At 33.8% G+C, this 2,231-nt stretch overlaps 1 protein-coding gene across 1 annotated transcript; it reads right to left on the reverse strand.

Annotated features, from left to right (window-relative positions):
- Positions 1-574: 574 nt before the first annotated feature.
- On the reverse strand, positions 575-1,492 carry LOC136414551 (glutathione S-transferase-like). Its single transcript, XM_066398662.1, has 4 exons — positions 1,259-1,492; positions 1,034-1,201; positions 835-977; positions 575-775 (listed from the first exon to the last, which is right to left on the reverse strand). Exons 1-4 carry the CDS (start codon positions 1,392-1,394, stop codon positions 599-601), a joined length of 624 nt encoding a protein of 207 aa, XP_066254759.1. The 5' UTR covers positions 1,395-1,492; the 3' UTR covers positions 575-598.
- Between the last annotated feature and the right edge of the window lie 739 nt (positions 1,493-2,231).

A 2,231-nucleotide genomic window follows, 5' to 3' on the forward strand; every position in this document is an offset into this window, starting at 1 on the left:
AAAGATAAAGATAATTTAAAAATAAGTGGCTTTTCAAAATAACAAAATGAGAATGACATAATTTTTAGATTTTCTGAATTTAGTGCATTTTGTTAATTATGTATGTTTTTTTGGGTCTGATACTCATCAGACCCAAACCTACCAGAACCGTGTAAAAAAGCACACCAAAACAACCCACTTTATGCAGCTACTTAGGTAGAACTTTGTCTTTAATAATACAATTCTCGTTTTTAAAAAAGATTTTTATTCGCAAGAATTACACATTAGATCCGATCAACAAAGAAAACTTACTAACTATGCATCTGTTAATGTTCTATATGTATATTGTCAAACAGCCCAATTAAATGCCATGTTGCTTGAGAATTGCCTGATGGTATCTGTAACTGTTAGAGTTATAATTGTGTCAAGTCTAAGGCCTAAAATAAATAATTATTGTTGGAAATATTACTACATATATATAATTCTTGTCAATTTGGCGACTGCATTTTCTCAAAAAAAACAATGACATTATTTAAATGACATTTTTATTAATATTTTTTACAAATTGTTATCATTACATGTAAATACAGAGCTTAGTAATTTGGGTCTTATACGTATATCAGTCAAACTGTATTACATCTTTGGGCCGATTTGCAATCCATGCCTTGATTCGTGGAATACTAACGACATTTTCTCTCATTTTTATCAAATTGGGGTGTCCCTCGATTAAATTCTTCTTAAAAATCGAGCCTAGGAAGTCCAAGATAGCTATGGCATATATATCAGCCCAGGTTAACTGAAATTACATCTTGAATTTAAGAACTAAAATTTCTAAAAATTATCTATGATAATTACCCTTCCCAAAGCCAGATATCCCCCGTTTTTGCTAGCCCAACTTTCGAATTTATTTAAGAAGAATGGGAAAGGTTCAGCAAACAAAGCCGCTGCCAATTGGGCTTTTTTTGCTTTGTCAGTTTCATAAGCCCAATTGAGGGTTTCTGAAATTATGCCACAATATAATCAAAAAGTTAAACAATAATAAAATAATACTCACTAGATCTTAAATCATTGACGGAGTCCACTACAGCGTCAATTTCGGAGTTTTCTAAAGCAGTTTTTCCATCCAAACCCACTATATGGGCCACATATCGAGTAATAGCGATACTTTGGAATAATACCTTGCCATCTACTTCTAACAAAGGCAGCTGCTCCAAAGGGGCACCTACATAACGGCGAAATTTTAAAGGCATAATTAATTATTTGACTAAAATAACAATACCTGATTTGAAGGCAGGCCATTGATCCTTAGGAATACGATTATCTTCAAAAGCAATACCTCCATAGTGGAACAGTAATCTTATAGGCTCGCCAAGACCGGTAAGTTGGAAATAAGAAAGTTTGTATCGAGGGGCCATCGTCACCGACTTCTAGAAGACTGAGCTTGCCGTTCATGTTTGTAAAGGATTTATCATTATTTATACGTTCACTTAAAAATGAGAATCTATTTAATTGATTGTTGTTGATCTTCTTAGCAAGTCATTGTTGTCGTGTTACGTAATTTAATGTAATGTAAGCCAAAGCAACATCGGGTGATAACAGAACATTGAATAAGAGTTTTATGAAAAGCTTATTTCTCCATGTACAGAGTGGGGCAGAGGAACCTGACGAATTTCAAAATTAAATAATATCGAAACATTTTCATTCCTTATTAAGTGCTACATATCATCATAAAGAAACGATCATGCCATTTTATTGCTTAAATAAGACTTCTATCAGATGAGCTCCTTTGGTTCTTACACATTGTTTTAGTCTTCTTCAAAGATATTCTGTTAGTCTCTCAATCATAGCGTTAGGAATGCTGCAATTTCATTTTTAACGTGTTGCTTTAATTCTTGGATATTGGCAGGACGAGGTGTATACACCTTTCTTTCAAAGTAATCCCATAACCAATAATCGTAAAAAGTTAAGTCAGAGGAACGGGCAGGATAGTTAATATTGTCATATCGTGAAATGAAATGTCGATGAAATAGTTGGCGCAATACATTCATTGATGCTCTAGCAGTATGTGAAGTTCCACCATCTTTCTGAAATCACACAATGTTAAGGTCAATTCCACGTTGACGGAGTTACGTTACTAAGAAATTTTGAAGCATTTCTACATAGCGGTTTGATGTAACCGTAACCGCATTACCTGTAGCATCTTCGAAAAAGGACTCAAATATCCCTAATAATCCTACTACACGCCACACAGT

The sequence above is a fragment of the Euwallacea similis genome, chromosome 17 (assembly GCF_039881205.1).
Source record: "Euwallacea similis isolate ESF13 chromosome 17, ESF131.1, whole genome shotgun sequence".
In the NCBI taxonomy this organism is placed as follows: domain Eukaryota; kingdom Metazoa; phylum Arthropoda; class Insecta; order Coleoptera; family Curculionidae; genus Euwallacea; species Euwallacea similis.